At 35.7% G+C, this 18322-nt stretch overlaps 1 protein-coding gene across 2 annotated transcripts in view; it reads right to left on the reverse strand.

Moving 5' to 3' along the window:
- The window catches only part of SMG1 (SMG1 nonsense mediated mRNA decay associated PI3K related kinase), a 97519-nt gene that overhangs the window by 66544 nt on the left and 12653 nt on the right, over positions 1–18322 (reverse strand). The window contains exons 2-10 of one of the 2 annotated variants that reach the window (XM_036917103.2): positions 12480–12537; positions 9094–9257; positions 8424–8579; positions 6549–6685; positions 5610–5668; positions 4307–4520; positions 2005–2130; positions 1525–1597; positions 516–613 (exon numbers count right to left, since the gene is read on the reverse strand). In XM_036917103.2, the coding sequence (XP_036772998.2) occupies positions 516–613; positions 1525–1597; positions 2005–2130; positions 4307–4520; positions 5610–5668; positions 6549–6685; positions 8424–8579; positions 9094–9257; positions 12480–12493 (1041 nt within the window). In that variant the 5' untranslated portion in view covers positions 12494–12537. The remainder of the gene's footprint in view (positions 1–515; positions 614–1524; positions 1598–2004; positions 2131–4306; positions 4521–5609; positions 5669–6548; positions 6686–8423; positions 8580–9093; positions 9258–12479; positions 12538–18322) is intronic. The other variant, XM_036917101.2, reaches the window with a different exon arrangement.

Consider the following 18322-nt stretch of genomic DNA (forward strand, 5'->3'; position numbering starts at 1 on the left):
TTAAGCCATGACAATGGGCCAGGAAAGCCAAGAACCAGTAGCAGAGACTTCAGCAACACCCTTACATTACCACACTGTCCCTGTACAGATGCACAAGTTTGCTGAAGCCAAGTCTTATCCTCCAAAGCATGATCCAAGATCCCCAACACATGTAAGAGGGAAATTTTTAGGGGTTTTTATATAACATCAACTCACCTCACTTAAAGACTTCTTTGGTAGGAAAATGTCAGAGTAAACTACAGAAAATGTCTTCAGAAAACTATAAGCTACCAAGATTATTTGAAGCTTTGCAAAATTAGTCCTATAATTTTTCTTTCACTCTTTCTGGTAATTCTGCAGGTAAATTGAAAACAGTACCTGAGAATTTCTTTTTTTAGTATTTCACAGTCCTGTAATTTCTGCTTAAATGTCAAGTAGACTGAATTTTTTTTTAATCTAACACTGTTTAAGATACTTCCTTTGCTTTCTTCTTAACTGAAAAGTTTAGACAATAACTTGGCTTTCTATATACTCACCTCAGCATATGCCTCCATGTCCTCTAAAAACTGACCAAGAAGAGTGGTAGAAAATGCAAGATCAGCTACCCAAAATGGCTCCAAACTCTGCAACCAACCTAGGAATATGTAAGAAATTTTGCAGGAGTAGAAAAAACAAACTAACCCAAAATAAAAAATATAAACCATTGAGAGCCTTGTTTTAAAGGTATCAGGCTTTCATGTTGCCCACTCATAGAATATACCCTATATCATAAAAATTATAATTGTTTACTGTTAAACATGCTGATTAAGATTAAACAGTATCTCATTTAATGCTACAAAAATGACCATTCTCCAGAAATTAAAATGCAATCTCATGTCCTTATTTTTTAGCAGACTTTAATATCCATATTTTTCACTATACACCTGGCTTAGACTTAAATGCCACCATGTTCCTACCACCACCCTAGTTTTCAACTCCAGGGTCACACCTAGCCACCCAAGATGCATATTCATCTCCCCAGTGGAAATGGGAGAAAACCTCTCTTATCTGCACATTGTTCTCAGAAGTTTATTGCACCAAATAAGCTAAGAGAAACTAGAGCACCTGGAGCAAACAGGAATGTCCAAATGAGTCCTGCTGGTCATTCACTTCACCTCCCTCACCAAAAAATTAACCTTTATCATTTATGACAATTCTATAAATTAATCCATTTGTTTTTAATAACCAGAAAAACAAGTCACAAATATCCAGGATATTTCATTCTACATTTAAGGGTACTGCCACTATGACAGCATACTTCCTTTCAATATCTCACAAGTACATTACAACATGTACGTAATCTCCTTACTACAAAGTATGCAATTTTCCTTTGAAAAGATAAGTTTAGCTAACAAGTAATGGTTCATTTATAATAACCAAAATATTTCTGTGAAGCAATTATTTTTCTTGTATTATCTAAGAAATGATAGTGATGGCTGATCTCTGGGGGATCAGCACTCCTTCCCACAATATGTAAATTATTTGACTGGTATAATGCTAACTTACCAGACACCTGCTGTGTGAGTGAAGGTTTCTGAGTATGATCTATATGCCATCCAACTAGTATATCAACTGTATCCTAGATGGAGACAAAGAGAAGGTGGTTAAGCATTTTTAAGGTCTTACTACTATTTCACTTGTGGACCACTTCAGAGTAAGAGATCCTAAAAAGAGTCTGTTTTATCTACTTGTCATTATACAACTTAGAAAAGGGGAGAGAGCAAGGCAGGAGAAAAATGGAACTTTATTTACAACACTGATGAAACGGTATTTTTTTCTTTAAATATCTTACGGTATTAATGGCAGGAAGTAGAGAAGGTATTTTTTTTATAAAAACAGACCCACTGCACCATTCAATCCTGGATATTTAAACATCACTGATTATACTTAAAGAAGAAGCTTTGTTTTCTATCTGATTCCCTGGGTCTTCATACATACACCAATCCCTCACCCCACTGTCTGAAAAGAGGGGCTCAGGGAACTCACCCTAAAATTGGTGCTGAAAATATGAGGGTAACATCGAGACACCAAAAGAATGCACTTAACACACTTGCAAAGTAATTCCGGTGTATCCACATTTTCAAGAACAGACTGCAGGCTGGTCATTACAAGCTGAAAAATAAATGTTAACAAACTATAAACATTCAACATAGAAAACAAGTAAATTAGGTTTATTATTTAATACAACTGTATCTAAAACTAATTATGGTAACAAAGAGTAGAAAACATTTCATTCCACTAAGGTTAGGCTGAAAACAAATACTGTTTTCCTTATTTAATGTCTCAACACAATTCTGAAGTAACATCTGTTTGCATTATTCCTATGTGCTCTCTTTAACACTATGGACATGATTAAAATTAAAGAAATCTTCTTTAAAGTGCTACAATTACTTTCCAATTCAAAATATACAACAAATTTTACAGTGTATGCTTTAGGATGTTAGTACTTTCTTCGAATTTGAGTGACTTAAGATTAGCATGGCTCCAACATATGAATGACTTGCAGGCTCATGTTACCACTATATATAAATGTATTTTTTAAATAAATATATGGCATACCAATTGCAGAATATTTTGCATATATTAAAAACCATTTTTCCCCCAAAACGAAAGCCCTTCCTTACAAAAGAAGGATATTATATAGAAAATAATGCTAGAGATTGGAAAAACAGCTAACATTTTGCAATGGCCAATGTTATAATCTACACAGGCATAGAATATAAATGGATGCTAAAATCACTGGGTGAAATATTACTAAAAAACTGGATATTCATAAAGTCTCATGGCATTATACCCAGATTACTAACTACAAAAGCAGAAAAATAACCTATCCAGTGGAAAGATCCTGGTGGTCGCTGCCTTAACCAGGCAACATAACTCTTCCATCTCAGGGTGAGACCACCTGAGGTCATATGCCTGCTAGTGTGGTGCAAGAGTTAAGTATGAATCCACGAAGTATTTGCAACCAAAATGTTTGAACTGAATCTAGTTAGAGAGGAAATATAAGACAAACCCAGAAGGTAGAACATACTACAAATAAGAGAGACAAAAAAAGGTGTGGGGAACTGTTCTAATTAGCAGAGATTAAGGAGGCACACCACCAAACACAAGGCATGAATCTTGATAGGATCCTGGGTCAGGTAAGATAAAAGCTATAAAAGACATCCTAAAAGGACTGCAGAAATTTGAATATGGATTGTATTAAAAATTAGTTTTCTTAGGTATGATTATAATCTTGTTCTACAGGAGAACAGCCTTATTCTTAGGAGATGCATTTTGAAGCATTATGGGGTGAGTTGTCATGATGCATGTAATTTAATTTATTTTCAAGTGGTTCAACAAAGAGTGTACATGTGTAGGAATAAAACAATTGTAGCAAAATGTTAATACGTGACAAATTTAGATAAAGGAATATGGGTATTTATTGTACTGGTTCATGTTTTCCTGTGGATTTTAAAATAAATGGTCAAAGTAACTAGTTGCGAGAATATTCATAATATAAAATGTAGAATAGGTCTAATTTGGTGTTACTGCTGTTTAGTTACTGATAATTATCTGAATCTTTTCCAAAATTGTTCTTATAAACTCTATAATCAAGGGAAAATCCATTTTTTAAAAAAGCAGACTGTTCAGTATTTCATTTTTTTTAAAAACTACTTAACAAAAATATAGCACATCCTCAATTGCAATGAATAGATAAATAAAAGGTATCTGATATTCTAAAAATGCCAGACCTTAATTTTTAAAAACATAACTGAACAAAAATTAAATTACTTATAGCTTTGCTCAAAATCACATTGGGAATATCCTTTAATGCATTCAGACACACTAAAGTGAAATAAAACTAAGTAGCATTGATATTCATTTATATACAATTATTTTTTTATCATTTGGAATAAGAATTTTTGACATAATCAAATCTAAAAAGGCCTAGAAAAGAGTTGTGATTTTGTCTCCTTCAAAAAATGTGAAGCCCCCTCCTACTGAACTTTCCTTGAGGACTGACTCATTATCTTCAAATCTGCAAATGATTTTAGTACTAACCAAATTCAAAGGAAAATTTCAAAAAAGTGAGAAGACAAAATTTAAAAACTTATTTTAAGTTAATCTTAATGTGTATCCTTTACTCAAACCCAAGAAGTGGAATTTTATTTATACCATATTTACTATCAGTAGACCAACCCTATTTTAAATTTCCCTCCTCAAGCTCCCCTCCACAGACATTGTTAGAAAATTGTTAAGAACGATTTTCTTCCCAAGCACGTCAATTTTCCCCCCTCATTCTTACCTGCATTACAGATGAAAAGGCTTTTTTTTCTCCCACAGTCTCTAATGCTTTGTAGGTGGCACATAAGAAGAGGAGTTTAACTTCATCTTTGGCAGATGAGCTAAATTTGCTAAAAATCCATTTGAAGATCTTCTCAGCCTCATAGCTTAGAGAAGCACAAAGAAGGCCAAGACAGCAAGCTCCCTCCTGTCTCAACTCCTGAAGCAATTTGCTACTGTGGTTGTTTTAATGGAAACAAAACAAAACACATGAAAAGCTTAAGCTTTCAAAGACGACAAGAATGACACATCTTACAAACATAAGTCTTAAATTATTTTTTAATAATTTCTATTCTGCTTAAACCATAATGATCATGTAAAACCTTCATAAGATTGTATATCAATGATACTTTAATTTTTTTTTTAATTTCTACTCAATTTACATAAAGGTTGAAATTTTATCCACCTTAAATATTCTTATTCCCTCTATCCTGCAGTGCCCAAAAGTACCTTTGTGAGACATTAGATTTTCTTTTACAGAATCAATTATTCATAAACAGTTAAGAAAAGGCCCAGAAATACTAAAATTCAGGCTTCCAATTCCATCTCAAACTACATTAAATGATTCATAGAAAAAGGCAGCAACAATGATGAAATAAACATACCATAAATACCTATATACTACGTAATATTCAGTATGCAAGGACCATAAAATAGCAAATAGTAGCAGTTAAGTACAGTAAACTTGAAAGGACAACAACACTGATTTAAATATAATTTTAATAAGTAACCATATAAAATAAAACCATCAAAAAGCAGTAAGGTTTGTGACCTGCTTAGATGAGTTTTTGGTGCTTTCCAACACTGCAATTCTTTGTCAATCACCATTCAAAGAAACAATTGCACACCTTTGGAGAAACCCAACAGTCATATAGAATAGATGATTTGAATCCACTGTTGCCCAAAGAAGGATGCTTTCTTTCATCTCTATTCTCTAAGCAGTTTAAAATTCTCTGCTTTACAAAAGTTAATTGCATTCATTCATGCCTGCATTCAGAGTTTATTTCATTCTACAAGTCAGTGCTCAATTATTCAGTCATATTGACAAATTACAAAGAATAGCATGCCCTTTCAAGTGGATTCCATTTGTATTCAATGGTAGTTACCATATAAATAACACAGATAAAGATGACAGGAGTACCCAGTGACACATTAAACAGATGTTCATAAATGAAGCCAATGGGTTTATCTTCTTGTATATTTTAAAATAATTTCTAAAAATATATTTTTAAGCCTTTTAAATTTAACCACTATTAGTTACTTACCTTTCATTAAGCACATCATGTACAGCAGCCAAGATATTATCCAACTGTTTAACTAGTACCTTAAAAAAAAATACACACTTTTATAAAAAATTCCTGTACTTCGAATTCCTGTAATTTTAAGAATATTGTTTATTTCTTTTTACTTGTGTTCCCTTCCAAATTAAAACTGGACAGCACTTTACGGTCCCCCATTAGCATGTATCAAGGATGTCCTAAGTTTCCTTTCAGAAATTTATCCATAGGAAACGTAAAGCCACGATCAAGAATAAACTCTAAGAGCATATTTAATTTACTCTGAAATGCATTTTAAAAAGATAGATTGAGGGAGAGGTAGATAGATGTGATAAAGCAATATGTTTAGATGGTGGGCATATGTTTGCTGTAAAATTCTTAATTTGCTGTATATTTTTAATTTTTCATAATAAAATTAGGGGAGAGGGGAAGAAACTTGCTTTCAACCCAATGTTATCTGGACCTCACTAATTATACCCTGCTCCATATCAAGTTCTTAATCTGACATTAGGAGAATTATTTGGAGTGGAGAGAAATTTTTAACTGCTTCTGTACTTTGTTCTTTAAAGAGTGTCCCATTTATTTTGCCCTGGCCACCAGACCAAACTTACCATGAACCAAATATGTACCCCCTACCCCAATACCACATATGAAAAACAAGGAGATAGTCTGTCCTGGAAGACAGAAAAGAAATTCTGAGGAACAACAGAATAATAAGTATGTTACAAGTTAAAAGCACTTTATTGCAGAGGGTACCAATGTGGATCCAACAATGTAGGTACATATTAGGGGCATTAAGTTGTAGATTGATTACCTGTTATTTTTCCTTAGAAGAAAACCTTTCCCCTTCTTAAACCACTCCAGATAGCATTATCTAGTTAATTACGGAAACACATAAGTTATCAACATTTCCATAACTATACTCACCAGCTTATTTTCTGGTTGCTGAATAAATTCTTTCAACTGCTTTACAGTAGCCAGTCTTCGGTCTCTGTCATCTTCCCGGGTGATCCTCCGAAGAAGATTCGACAGTCGAGACTCATCAGAGTAAGACATTGATCGCTCTGTGAATACAAGTATTTGTTATCTGCTGGGTATAAAGAAGCATAGAAATATTTAGGAAGTACTTTTAGCCCAAATATTTTCAAGTACATCAAAAATCATAGTCTACTGGGCTGTGAAAGCTAATGAGTGTAGGTCCTGCCACACTTTTGTTTGTCACTATAAACCAAGCCCCAACAGACTGCTGGGCACATAGCAGACCCTCAAAAAAGATGAACCTAAGCTAATACCTCATTCTAGAGGACTAGTTGCAAGAGAAAAAAGAAATGCTTAGAAATTATCTTCTTCAGATCTGTTCCAAACTGTTTTCAACATGCAGGCAAAGAGCATGGGTATATGCAAGAGGCTTCTAAAGGCGAGTTAGGGGTAAAGTCTTGGTCAGGCAGAAACAGGCTATATGGTTCTATTTCTCACCTATGATCACAGTGGAAAGGACTCTCTTGTTCACATTATCACCATTTTCCTATGACAAAGTTTTGGTGAACTCCAAGTCATATATTCAGCTCCACAAATACCTAATTACCACCTTCTCTGTGCAAGGTATGCTGCCACTAGGGAAGCAGCAAATCAGAACTTCTCTTCCCTTTATGTTTTAATGACAAGAAGAAGCAAGAATGCTCAAATGCTGGATGCTACTAATAAAGATGCATTTACTACTAAATTTTCAGCTATACTTTTTATTGTAATTAACCAATGTATATTAACAACAAGCCACATTAAAGAGGCTAACAGTTTCATTTCTCTCTAAGGCATGAAAGGAAAATTCATAATAAAAGAAACTACAACATCTGAGAAAAGAGAGTTTTTAAAAAAAATTCTTAGCCTACGGTACTTCAGTGAGGGTGGACAGTGAAAGTCATTAGGTTATCAGTCATGAAATCTAGCCTTATTAACAGTTTAGCCACTAGTAAACTGAATGAGCCGGCAAGGAGGAAAAAGGACTGAGTTAACTTTGCAATCACTTCGTAGCTTCTGTAATACAAAAGTCAAAGGCTTCAAACACTTTTAAGAAATATTACATGCTTTGACTAGCCATTCCACTTCTGAAAGTTTATCCAAAAGAAATCACTTTTTAAAAGCTATATGCAAAAAAGCTGGATGTACAAAGATATTCACCAAGATACAGACTACACACACACACCACACCCAATGGAAAAAAAAGGGTTCATAGACTAAATATTCAAAGAGTAATTATATTCAACAAAGTGTATAAATTATCATTTTGTACTCGCTTTACCAATAAAATTAATTCCTCTTTTAGAAAAACAATGATCATTTCCTCTCATCTTCTCATATTCAAAGCACTTAACCTATACTATGAGGTTTGTGTTGTAGGGAAGAATGTGGTATCAATGTATAAAACGTTAGAAAGGGGCCTACTCCACATACACCCACATCCCTTATAGGTCCTAGAGTACATAACTTCCTGCAGTAGAAACCCACTATACACTATACACTATACATTCAGCATCCACTATGGTCAGGAAAATCCTTTCCTTAGATCTTATCTAGTCTTCGAAATCTTATTTTAAAAGAATTCTCTAAAGAATATTAAAACCTTTCCTGTCAGAATTTACTCTAAGAAACAGTTCACAGGAAAAGGAATGCAAAAAATTATCACCTGCACATGTTTTTCAACTCATAGAGTAAACCAACCAACCTCAGAAGCATCCAAGAAAATAGGAGTTACAGGTCTTCGTGAAGGCATTTGTGACTGGTCCCCAGTTTGCAGAACCTTACCCTGTGATTTCCTCATGTCTTTGATGGCTAATGCACGACTGCCATGCTGAACACTGGTGAACTCAGGGCTGGTCACATTGTTAACCCTCAGCTCTTGCCCCAACGACTTCCGACCATAAGTATTTTCCCCAGATCCTCCATTGACACTGTAGCCACCTAAAAACAGTAATGTTCACATTATTTGAACAGGGCTCTTTGTTTCACTCAATCAATTCCTGGTAGTTCAGGATCTTATTACCCATCTCCAGCCTTTGCTTCTCCTACTCTTTCCCTGTGCTGTCTGCCTTGAAATCATTTTGATTTCATTTTGTTCTTCAATAGAAAATAAAAAGAAATGAAAATTAAATTAACTCAGATTTTGCACTTCAAGATCTTTTTAGAAATCTAAAGGAGAGACAGTAATCGAGACTTCAGCCTTAGTGATAATTGTATTTTTGGGATCAAGTAAACTGCATTTATGTATTATTATGTGTATAAAAAGAACATGAAGTTTTTTTAAAATAAAGGGGATAACTTAGAAAGTTTCAAAAATAGCATTACATTCAATATTTATATTTTAAACATATTAGGAGAGGTATGGGAGGAATAGAGAGGTTATTGGGACAGTGAGGTAAATAGGTTAAAAAAATAAAAAAACACGCCTCTAGAAATAAGGAAAAAATACATATACCCTTTTCGTCATTCTGTATGTCAGCGTGGACTCTGATATCATCCTGCCTTTGCCGAGACACCACAGCTGAATTTGAAGGCTGCAGTCCATAAGAGGAAGACCCACCCCTATCTCTGGATGAAGAGTATTTTAAAGTATCTGGGTCGGCTGATGCACTGTCAGTTCTGCAAAGAGAGATAGATGAGTGTAAGATTAGAACTTTGAACAAACATTTTAACAGCCCAAATCATAAATCTTTCTTTCATACAAGTCTCTCTCCCCTCCCACCTTTTTAATTTTTTTCATCATTACCATTATTAACAAGCACTCCAGTGTCTAACAACTCTTTCAACTGGGAAAGGATTGCCAATGGATGAAATGCCAGCTTTTCAGCCCTTCCTACTAGTCTAAAGACCCATTCAGAAAAATGAGTAACCACCATGATTAGGGTGAACGACTCAACCCACTTTGCTCGAGACAAGGGGTTTTGGCACTCAAAGTCCCATGTCCTAGAAACTTCCTCATTCCAGGCAAACTGAGACAGTTGAGTCACCCTAGCCCAGTACTCTCTTCATGTGACAATAAAAGGAATTACGCTTCTTAAACTCTCCTTCCAGGAGAGTTAATTGGCGGAAAAACTAGTCTTCCCAGCCATAAAAATAAAAAGCACTGGCAACATATCAGGGGCAGGGGCACTGTGTTACCAAATGACTTTAAAAGTACTGCCTCATGGCCATGTGGCATGTTCTCTTTTCCACTGAATTCATAACTTGATTATTTGTTGGAAAAATTAATTACAAAATAATGTTTGAAAGTAAGATCAACAAGACATACGGAAAGAACCCATTAGCTGCAAAGTAAGATTTTAATAAACTGCAATACTGAAGACTTCATTGAAGATTCCTTAACTATAAAGAATATCTATTAAAATTATAAAAAATGAGGAAAACAAAAGTCAGCATATCAGGAATTCAATAAAGCTGAATTTGAAGGCTGCAGTCGTAATCTATTTAAAATTCAAATATCCTCTAGAATAGTCCCTGATAACTGGATATTAATAAACAAGTGATGCAGCCCCAGGATAAAATTAGTGTCCTTACCTAAGAATCTTCACCTCAATATCCTCATCAGTAAAATAGGGAGCTAAGCTTTGTAATTTCTCATGAGCCTTGTTTTTCCAACCACCAATCATAAAGCATCAGGAAGTAAGACAACACTACCTACTCTATGGCAGCATATGAAAAATATCAAGAAAAAACGCTCCTGCCCTACTGTTGTTTCTTCTGAGAGGAACAACCTTCAAGAAAAAAAAAGTGACTTTTATGATACATACTAAAAACATATTCTGAACCCATAATTATGTGGAAAAGTTAAGGACACTGGCAAGAGCAGAAACTATCCTACTCCTCAACCCCCTTATTTCTTCCCCATGTATAAAACTAACCACAGTGTTTGTATATGTATTTCAATTTGTGTTTATCATCTTTTTGTTGCCCCCACCCACCAAAGTATTAAACATCAAAGTTTGCATAGCCTCAGTCAGTGAGACACCCTGACCTGTACTTAGTACAAACCCTGTGGATACAGAATGCAGACAATAGGTCCAAATAAACTTGGATAAGTAAGTGGCACAAGTCTAAATTATTCCTTAAAGGCACTCAATCTGGAAGTTGATGAAATTCCATAATCCTATCATACTAAAGTAACTAAGCTCCATAATAGTCCTTTCTTCAAACACTGAGGGTTCATTTGTCAGCAGACAAAACTCATTATTTCCAATATACAGAAAAATAAAATCCATGGAATTTCAAGAAAAAAACATATGAGGATATTTTCTAAGTATACTAAGTCTATAACCATTTAAATGCCTTTAACACTAAATGCAGCATGAGAGCTTTTTAAAACTAATGTAATGGCATTCATTCCCCATGTATCTAAAAATAGCACATTAAATGTGCACTTATAATAAACTTTAACACCACTAACTTCTGAAAGGGAACTGAAAAATCAAAGAGAGCTATGAGCTTTTCTGACAGATTTTGATCTTGTCTATACAAGATACACATTAGGTGTTATGGCACCTAATACACCTAGAAAAGTAAACTGTTAGCAAATGAATGAATAATTCTGAAACACTAAGATAAGTGAAGTCTAGCAATACTTAAATATCTGAATTTCCTGTTTTCATTATGTTTATGTATCACATATCCTTACTATTGAAGAGTTAAATATTTGTATCATTTTCTAGTGATACTGCAGTAAACATAAGGCAGCAGAAAATACAGTTTAAAAAAAGATATGGGCTCAAATCCAAGCTCTAGCACTGGAAAAGATGCATGACTCTGCACAAGGTTTTAATCTTCCAAGCTTTGGTTGTCTCTTACATAAAATAGGGATAGTATCTACATGTAAAGTTGTTTTGAGGCCTAAATAAGGTAAAGAATTCTTAAGAAATACTTAGCTTTTAGGGCATGCTCAAAGTTATGAATATTATAGTAAATAAACTCAATGTTTCCAGTCTAACAGACATATAATGTATAAGCTGTTCATGAGCATATGAACACAATCAAAACAAGTTTTTACACTCAGCATACTGCAGTTGATTTTAAGTTCTTCACTGAAGGAATTGAGCAATCTACTGCTACCAACAAATCCATTTCTAACTAGGAAGCATTTGATTTCAAAACTGGAAAAAAACACAGGATCAACTTCCCAATTAGTCAGAAATGCAGGTTTTAAAATCCCATGCATTATAACACCAAAATATTTTCTTCCAGAGTTTGGGCTTCCAGAAATATAAAATTTACTAGTGTAGAACTACTGTCTTAGACCTGTTTAAAAACTCTCTAGTTGACAAGTTGTTTTAATACAAACTGATCAAACATTTCCATCCAGAATTCAAGTTATAGATATTGTGAAACCAAAAGCACGAAATGGTAAAGCATTTACTTGAAATGTCTGCTTTTATAATATCTAGACTGCTTAGGTCTCAAAAAAGTAAATATGAGGCTGTTAGCACCAACAAAGTAAGATCATCCCAACCCAATAAATAGAAAATGTTAAAGAACGGAAATGAGCACTTAAAACGAGGCGATCAAAGGCACAAAGTAGAAAATGCAGATTTGAACTCAAAAGAGGCAGGCATAAATGCTAGGCTAGTATAAGGGCTGAAAAAGCTATCTGCCAGAATTAGTATCTCAATTTAGCAATAAAAGAAAATATATCTGTTAACACTAAGAATCCTACTAGCAAGGATCCAAAAACATCTCCGCAGCCCCTTTAATACTCTAAGAACATTATGGAGAGAGAGAAAAAGAAAGAAATGCATAAACTTCCCCAAAATGATTAAACTGAAGTTAAAGTCTGATGCACATGCCACATGAGAGGTAAGTTTCTAAAGCTCATACCTCAAAAATCGCATACTGTATAATATGGAGCCTTTGTGATGTTTTGCATCAAGTCAATCTGTAAGACAGTAGTTACAATATTAGTGAAGACAGTGGGTTAAAACATTTGTTGTTCAAACATGAAGCAAATATCATTCATGGGTTAGGTGCTTTGAGTTGAACTATGGCCTCTAGGGTTCATATGCTGAAGTGAAAATTGAGATGGAAAGCCAGTCTGTGCCTTACAGGATAAAGAGGCTTACAGTGGCAACCAAAAAAATTTTTAGTATTTAAGAGAATTTAAATGTTAACTATAACATACAAATCACATGCAAATACAGTTACCACTCATTTTAGTTACCTATTTTCAATATATAGAAAATGTAATAAATCTGAGAGGCCATTCATTTTGAATGACCCAAGTCTTCAGATGTCTTATCAACAATCCACCATGTGTTAGGGGATAGTATCTCCGGACTATATGTTGTCTTGCGGTCTGGTTCTTATAAGCATTGCAACAAAAAAAAGAGCCACTTGGGAAGTATGAAGTCAGAGAATTCCCTATCAGGAAACATTTCCAAAAAGCACTCCAAAATGACTTGATGCAAACACCACACCTAGTGGTGCCACTAGAACAAGCATCATATTGCTTCAGGTTGTTTTTTAACTAGATTTATTAAGGGATTACGCTCTCATGGTGAGATCTAATTTGTAATGGATATCAACCAGGAAATGAGATTTGCACTGAAGCCAATGAGGTGGGAATGCACTTATTCTCCAAAGCAATGGTACTGAAAGATAGTGTCATTGACACAAAGCAGTTCTAAGATGTGCTGTGAGTTTTTCACACTAAAAGTCAATACCACTTGGAAACAATTTTCCTTTTAGAAATTAATTCAAGGTTATCCCTAGAATGTCTGCTACTCACCTGGACTCAGACATGCTTTCATGAGGGAGAGAAGAAAAGGTGAAACTATACATACCCTGGGCCTTGTGTACATCATTTCACATTAAAAACACTGTTCTAAAAACATGAGTCTATGGCTAAAAAATTCATTTGGGAAGCTCAGGGACTTTGAAATTCTTCCCACAGGAGAAAATAACAGTTTAAGTTTAATAAAACCGAACTGAACCATCATGCCAAATTATGAGTTTACATTAGTTTTGCAATATTGAAATATTAAATACATAATTTCTTGATGAACTTCCTTAGTTACTTAAGTATTATCTATAATACCAAATCCTTGTCTATATATGGGTTATTACCAATTTTTAATATTAATCAAACCTCCAACTAAATGGCCACCGTAGACTTAAAATATGAAAATGTACTTAACTTTCCTTGTAAAACTAAAAATTTTACCTTGCCCAAGAGAGATCTGGCCTTTACCCTCAGCTTCTGGAAGGTAATCTCTAAACTCTTGGAATGTCATGCCTAATAAGAATGTCCCTGTTCACTGGGGGCTTTGGGCCACACTAGAAAGCATAACAATGTGATTTATGGTGGGGGTTTTGAGTCACATCAATCAGTTCAACCTCCAGGAATGATGGAGAATAGCTCATGTATGAGGGTGGTGGACCTAGAGCCCCAATAAAGTACTCTGGACACCAAGGCTGAGTAAGCTTCCACGGTTGGTACTACTCCATGTATATTCATACATCAACACCAGGAAAAGTAATACTGTTCACTACTCACAGGGAGAGGAAACTGGAAGCTCCAAATCTAGAACCTTCCTCGAGTCTTGCCTTTATCCCTGGCTGATGTTAATTTATATCCTTTAGCTGCAATAAACTGTAACCATGAATGTAACAGCTTTCAATGAGTTCTCCAAGTTCTGGTGAATTCTCCAACCTATGAGTGGTCTTTGGGACCCCCCAAAATTGCAACTGGTATCAGAAGGGTAGTCTCACGCATGCTCCAACTCTGCACCTCTATTTAAAATCACAGAATGTACTCTAACCCAAAATCTAAAGGATTGTAAATTATGTTTTGTAATTTAACATCTTTATCAAACATAGTCAAGATTTGACTTCTGTATAGTTTATTTCCCTGCCAAGGAATCTCAGACACCCACTATTAACAGACCTCTAATCAAATTAACCACAAGGGACAAGGCAAGCAAGTTCCTCTAGAAGGGACCACATCAGATCAGATTTTACCTTTGCTTCGTGTGCACAATATTGTCTTCAGTGTAAAGGCTGGTAAACACACCACTCCCATGCAGTTCTCTGACTATAAATGGGTCTTCAATGCTAGGATCTCCCTGGGCCAGAGTTCTCTCCTTCCCCCAACAACTTTCATATTTTCTACACCTTCCTCCTTCTCCTGGCAGTACCAGTGGATGACTTTACAGATTTCTGCTTCATGAGAAATATAAGCTGTCTTACAGCACTCTCAATCACGAGAACTAACAATTTTGAGCTCTTACCATCTCTGATAGGTAACTTAACCAAGCAGTTTACATACATTCTCTCATTTAATATTTAACATAATTCTGTTAAGATTATTAAACATGTCAAATTACCATTTTACAAATGAGGTTACCAAGGTTTCCTAAGTGACTTGAGAAGTTGCAGAGCTTGTAAAAGACTGAGCAAGAACTCAAATTCACTTCTAACTTTCAGGTTCTTGACACTCTACCACTGCCTGCCAACTTCATTCCAATAAATCCACCCATTTCACCTCCATCTGCACACACAGCTTTTCCTGTCACCCTCACAAGTAAATCTACCTCTGGTAACCCCACTTCCTGAGGCACGCCTTGGCCCTCCCACTCTCCTACTGTTCATTACCCCATCAGCATAGGAGCACTCTCAAGTTGTTCCTCAAAAAAAAAACTTAATGTCCTTTCTCGTCCTAATTCTGTCTAGATGCCTCACAGCCAAAATTTCTGAGAAAAATTTACGTTCCCTACCTTCATTCACTTTTTAACTCCCTATGACCTGGGTTCCAACCTCAACACTCTTAGTGCCAGAGTAGAAACTGCCTGCCACTCTTGGCCTACTTCTCTCTAAAATCCCATAAGCCCTTTCAGTCCACCTTGCTCAATGCCCCCTGCAGACTTGCTTTTGACAACTGTCTACTCACACTCTTTCACAATACAACTAAGAAGTTTTTTAGTAACTTTAATTTCAGTGACTCTTTTTCCTAATCCAATCACTTTCTTTTTTAACTAGCTTAGATTTCCTGGCCTATCATTTCAATAACACTTTTGCCAAACCGCTTAGGCTCCCTTAATATTTTCCTCACACCAATTTATTAAAAGCCCAAACCGAGATAAACCAAATTACCAATTTTCCATCATCCATCAAGTAAGCCACACATTCCCAGGTCCTCCAATGTTCATCTCCCATTCTCTGCATGCACTCTCCAGGCCTTCCCACTCTCTTCATATTCCAAAAACTATCCCATACATAAACTCTCTTTTCTCTCTCTCACCAACCCTCTCACATTCTTTCTACTTCTAAAAAAAAAAAAAAAAGATTACCATAACACATCTGCAACTAACTCTAGGTTTTGATTAGGATTCCATCTACTTCCACCATCTCTTATCTTTTCAAACATTCTTTCTCCTTTGGTGTCTACCATTCCCACCCAACGGAATCCTCTCCATAAAGCACATACATTTTTCTTATGTCTTCCATTTAAAAAGACAAAAACATTTTAAAAGAAAAAGCACAGAGCAACCCATCAATTCCACAGGTTCCTCCACCAATCTGCCTTTGTTTTTTGCACTCAGACTAAGAGTTGTCTCCACCACCACCCCATCCCATTTCTTCACCTCTACTAGCTCCTCAACCTACAGTAATTCAACTTTGGCCCTATAACTTTTGGCAAAACCAACTATGGCCTCCAGATTGCTAAATCCCAGACATAGTTCAGGCTTCATCTTACTCATCCTCTCATCAGCTTTCATAGGGCTGCTGAGTAGGGTTGAGCAGGTTGTGGCCTGCACAAAGGTGCCCTGCAGAGGAATGAGGCGGGCTTGATGAAAACCTCTTTTAAAATTCTTGCAATAACCCTCTGTGCTCGGATCCTGAGAATTTAAAGTAACCATATTCTTCTCTGCCTTTGGCATACAGGGTATTATATTCTGTATTTCTTCCTGTTTCTACTTTCTCAGGAACCTCTAAAGGCTTGCTCAGCCTCCTCTACCAAACTACTAAATCTTGGAGTTTCTCAAAGCCTAATCTTGGTCCCTCCATTCATCTCAATTTGTACTCTCTCCCTCAGCCCATGCTGATGGCAGTATTTATTACCTGTATGACATCGACTCCCAATCTAGGCCTCCATGACAGATATCCACTCTGAGGTCCAGACCTATATACCCAACTATTTAAAAAACAATCTCAAATGTGCTAATGCCTCACACATCTGGTCTTTCCTCTTTGAATCCCCATTTTAATAAATGGTATCATCAGCCATTTTCTAATAAGTGGCACCATTTTATCAGTAAGACTTAGTGTTTCCTCCCTCCAATTCTCATCTCTATCCCATCTCTCCTCCACACTGCAACAAAAATAACTCTTATAAAACACAAATCTGGCATCCTCCAATTGCCCTCCTCCTCATCCTATGTACCTTACTTCCCTTTTCAGCTAAATCTCTACCAACCACTCCTTTTATACTCCATGCCCCATCCATCCTAATCTTTCTCTGCCATACAATTACCTTGCTCAGACCATCTCTGCCTGCAACAGCATTATCCTTACCCCTCGCTAACCCCAGCAAACTTCTCATTATCCATCAAGTTAAGCTTTCCTTTGGAAAGTTTCTGATTCCCCTGAGGCTGGCTAGGAGTCCATGTTATATATGTGTTACCCGAGAACATAAATAGTTCCCTTTACTCTTACACCATATGAGAAGCTTTTTCTTAACTGTGTTTTGCCAGGAGACTATAAATATCAGAAGGGCAGGGGCCTGTCATGTTGCTTGTCACTGTACCCCCACTGCTCAGATGGCATATAAATTACTTGTTGATTAAAGGATTGCCTATTCTCATAATTGAAGCCTCTCTCTTGATCCTGGAGTGCATTCTTAACCTAACCCTACACTAACTTTTCTTCAAGACTCAACCTGCAACCAATATCTCCTCTCTAAAAAACCTTCTATTAAAATCAACAATATTTTCTTGATAATTAACTACAGAAGAGCAATAACTAAGAGCTAACAACTCCAAAAGGTGAACCAAGATGGCTCCAACCCTCTAAGAATTTACAATCTAGAAAGAAAAGAACTGTAAGTCAGTGTAAGTTCCAATTGGGAGTATTAAAATGCTCTATGATTTCAGAAAAAATCCCATCATTCAGCTCCTTCTTCAAATTCCTATAGCATTAAAAGTGTTTGCCACACTAATTTACACTTCAACAGTTATGTCCTAGCTTTAATTTGCTCACTAGTTTGAGATGTTAGTATTGAAGGTAGAGGGTACTAGCTCATACCACACAAGTCATAGGGAAAAGAGAACAGCTTAGTGGTTACAGCATAAAGAGGGGAGAGGCAGACTAGAAAATAACCCAGTATGACTTTTACTTAAGTAAAAATGTTGTCTTCTAAGTTAAGACTTCCACAGCTAAAATATGGACTATGCATATGATCTTAAGAGTGACTTTTCTGAGCACAAAAAAGAAGCCAGAAACAGGGCTATTTACCTATTTCTTATGTTTTACCTATTTAATATTCATTTTAAAAGCCTTATTTATTTGTGTGCAAAGGACACTATCAAGAGAGTAACAAGACAATTTAGAAAATCAGAGAAGTAACCGCACATCATGTAAGAATCTACTATCCAAAACATACAAACAACTCCTATAACTCAACAAAAAAGACAACCTAATTTAAAGATGGGCAAAAGACTTAAATA

Source organism: Manis pentadactyla, chromosome 10 (assembly GCF_030020395.1).
Source record: "Manis pentadactyla isolate mManPen7 chromosome 10, mManPen7.hap1, whole genome shotgun sequence".
In the NCBI taxonomy this organism is placed as follows: Eukaryota; Metazoa; Chordata; class Mammalia; order Pholidota; family Manidae; genus Manis; species Manis pentadactyla.